This window comes from Acomys russatus, chromosome 27 (genome assembly GCF_903995435.1).
Source record: "Acomys russatus chromosome 27, mAcoRus1.1, whole genome shotgun sequence".
NCBI classification, from domain to species: Eukaryota; Metazoa; Chordata; class Mammalia; order Rodentia; family Muridae; genus Acomys; species Acomys russatus.
Window position 1 is genome coordinate 25,820,919 of NC_067163.1, and position 2,678 is coordinate 25,823,596.

Here is a 2,678-nt window from a genome sequence, read left to right on the forward strand (position 1 = left end):
TTCTGAACTTTAAATGATGGGTTCAGCTCAGCTAAAGGCACTTTTTAACTCCATTGCTTAGGAAGCTAGAGCTGCTGGGGCTTTTAGCTCCCTCATGGAACACAGCTACCTACCTGGGACAGGAAGTGCCTGTGCAACAAAAGGAGCGAAGAACCTCTACCCTCATCCCCGAAACTGGTGCTTCTAGTTTTTTTTTTCCCCCAACAATAGACTTGGCTTGCACTGAAAACAACATGAGCCTGAAACACAAAGCTGGCTGGGATTTAAGTGGGCCCCTTGGCTCCTTTCATCAGTTGTAGGCAGAGAAGGGCAAAGATATGAGTGCTAGATTGCAGACAGGGGCCTAAGACGCCAGGAACTGCCCAGCAACAAACGCTGAGACTCTCCACAGCGACACCGGAGACAAGCCATTGCAGGGATACCGAAACTGACATAATTTTTTTATTTATAAATAAGATACGTACATGTGGACTTTAGCCAAATGCAACTTAACAGTTCGTTTTGTATAAAATATATCTCTGTTCAAGGTGAGGTATCTAGGGAACCAGGGCAGTGCAGAGTCAACTTTTTCATTCGCCTGCCTTCTGGAAGACGATCTCTTGAATAAGCTCAGCCTCCTACGCAAAAGTAAGTGATCAGAAAAGATAAATATTATGTATTCATGAAGAAACATAAATATGAGGTGAACATTTCATAAAAGCCATTAAAGCTGCTGGCTTTATGGCACATCCTTCAAACAGAGGCAGACTTACATTTTTTGGCCATTTGAGTTCTCTGGAAACCGAAGCAGGGAGAAAAACAAAACAAAACAAAACACCTCAATAGTGACATCTGTGAAGGCTCATGGTAACTTAGAATACTGTACTTTCAAGGGGTCACTGCCTCCTTCAAGCCCGTTGGCTGATTGCGATTTTGCTGTTGCTACTGTGATTAACAGTATGCAAAATGCCACCCACTCTTGTCACTGCGTAAGAAGACCTGGTCCCTCTGGGAGACAAAAGTGAAACTGCTTAAAAGATAAGTGAACCTCGTAACTGGGGAGGATTTTTGTCCCAGGAAAGGAAAGCTAGCCCTCCAGTTAGAGGAAGGCTTCCAGGGTTCTGGTGGCAGATGTCATGGCAACGCACAAGTTCAAGTCATCCTCAGACCCCAGGCAGAGCCATGTTTACAGGTCTGAGTCACAAGGCAGAGAATTGTGGCAGGGCCTAGTGCTGCGAGAGGAAGAACCGCCTTGGGAGGTGGCCGTCTTTTCTCCCTCAAGCACGTCCATCGGGTTGGTGTAGGCCTTGGGCGGTGGCCGTGGCATCGGGAATCCAACCTTGAGCTTGCTGGTGGCCCTATGCTCGCCGGGAGGAGTCCGATGCTGACCCCCGCTGTAGTACTTGATGGCCGGTGTGAGTGCGGGCTCCGGCCAGTCCACGTAGACCGTGCTGATGCTGCTGCGGCGCGGACCTGAGGGGGGCGCCTTGCGACAGCGGCGACAATGCTCTTTGCACCAAGGCGCAAAACTGAGCGCCAACGAGAAGCCGCCTAGTAGAAGCAGGCAACTGCCTAGGTAGCCCAGCACCAGGCTGTAGCTGACCTGCACGGTGACCGGGCTGTTCGGGGCGGCCAGGACGTCGCGATCCGCCAAGAAATGGTTGTACCAGGAGACTGGGACGAGGCTGAAGAGGCCGGCGGCAAAAAGCACGACGCCCGAGAGGCCGGCTAGCCCGAAGTGGGGCTCATCTTGCCAACAGCGCACGCCGAGCGACGCCAGCAGCAGTCCCACGGCGTTGGTGGCCAGTGACGTGATCATGAGTCCCCGGGCCACCTGCACAGGCTGAGTCTCGAAGTAGTTTGAATCGTCGGGCTGGCCACACTCGCGCTCGCGGCTGCTCTGTTCACGACATATGTCCCACAGGCCCTGGTACAGCACCAAGTCCACCGGCTGGTCCAGAAAGCCCTTCATCAGCCGCCAGCCAGGGGCCAGTGTACTGATGAGATTGAGCAGCAACCCGCAGGGCGTGAGCACCATGCCCAGAGTCATCACCACCGGCGTCCGCATCTCGCGTAGCCTCGTGGGTCCCCAGCACCTGTGCCTGTTCCTCAGCACACCCCAACCCCGGGATCCCCAAGTCGGAGAGGTGCCAGGCTGAGTGGGTAGTAGCGATGCTCACTGCGCTCTCTGGACGCTCTTTGTCTCCCGCGCGGGACTGTTCCCACTGAGTCTCTCACACCGAGTCCCCTCCTCTCTCGCGTCTCGACCGCTCCGCCCTCTCGCCCAGCCAGTGTCCCTAATCGAAACTAGCTCAGAGTCGGGTCAGACCGAAACCGCGCGCCCAGATGCGCCCCCGCGGCCAAACCCTACCCGGTGGGAGGGACGGGAGCGGCAGGGCCACTTGGCAAGAGGCGACCTCGGACTCTGAGGACCAGGACACCCCCACCCAAGGCCCGCAGCTTCGCCCCGCCCGCCCGGATGTCTTAGGAACCGAGCAAAGGTCGCCCCGCCCTGGCTCCCTGGTGCTTCTCTCCCTGTAGGCGGGACAAGGGGGCGGGCTGCTCCTGTGGCCTTACCTGTCGCCAGGCGGTGCACCAACCTTGCTCCTCAGTCCATCTCAGGTCGGAAAGCCCTCCCCACCCCACCCCCTTCCGAAGTCTCCCCGATTCTGTTCGTAGACCCTGCTGACACAAGTCTC

At 55.9% G+C, this 2,678-nt stretch overlaps 1 protein-coding gene across 1 annotated transcript; it reads right to left on the bottom strand.

Annotated features, from left to right (window-relative positions):
• Window positions 1–1,102: 1,102 nt before the first annotated feature.
• Cldn23 (claudin 23) lies at window positions 1,103–2,408 on the bottom strand. Its single transcript, XM_051169899.1, has one exon. It carries the CDS (start codon window positions 2,045–2,047, stop codon window positions 1,166–1,168), a length of 882 nt encoding a protein of 293 aa, XP_051025856.1. The 5' UTR covers window positions 2,048–2,408; the 3' UTR covers window positions 1,103–1,165.
• Window positions 2,409–2,678: the final 270 nt, after the last annotated feature.

Excerpts from the sequence above, each read along its gene's own strand:
- Cldn23 (XM_051169899.1), bottom strand. The coding sequence starts at position 2,047 with ATGCGGACGCCGGTGGTGATGACTCTGGGCATGGTGCTCACGCCCTGC.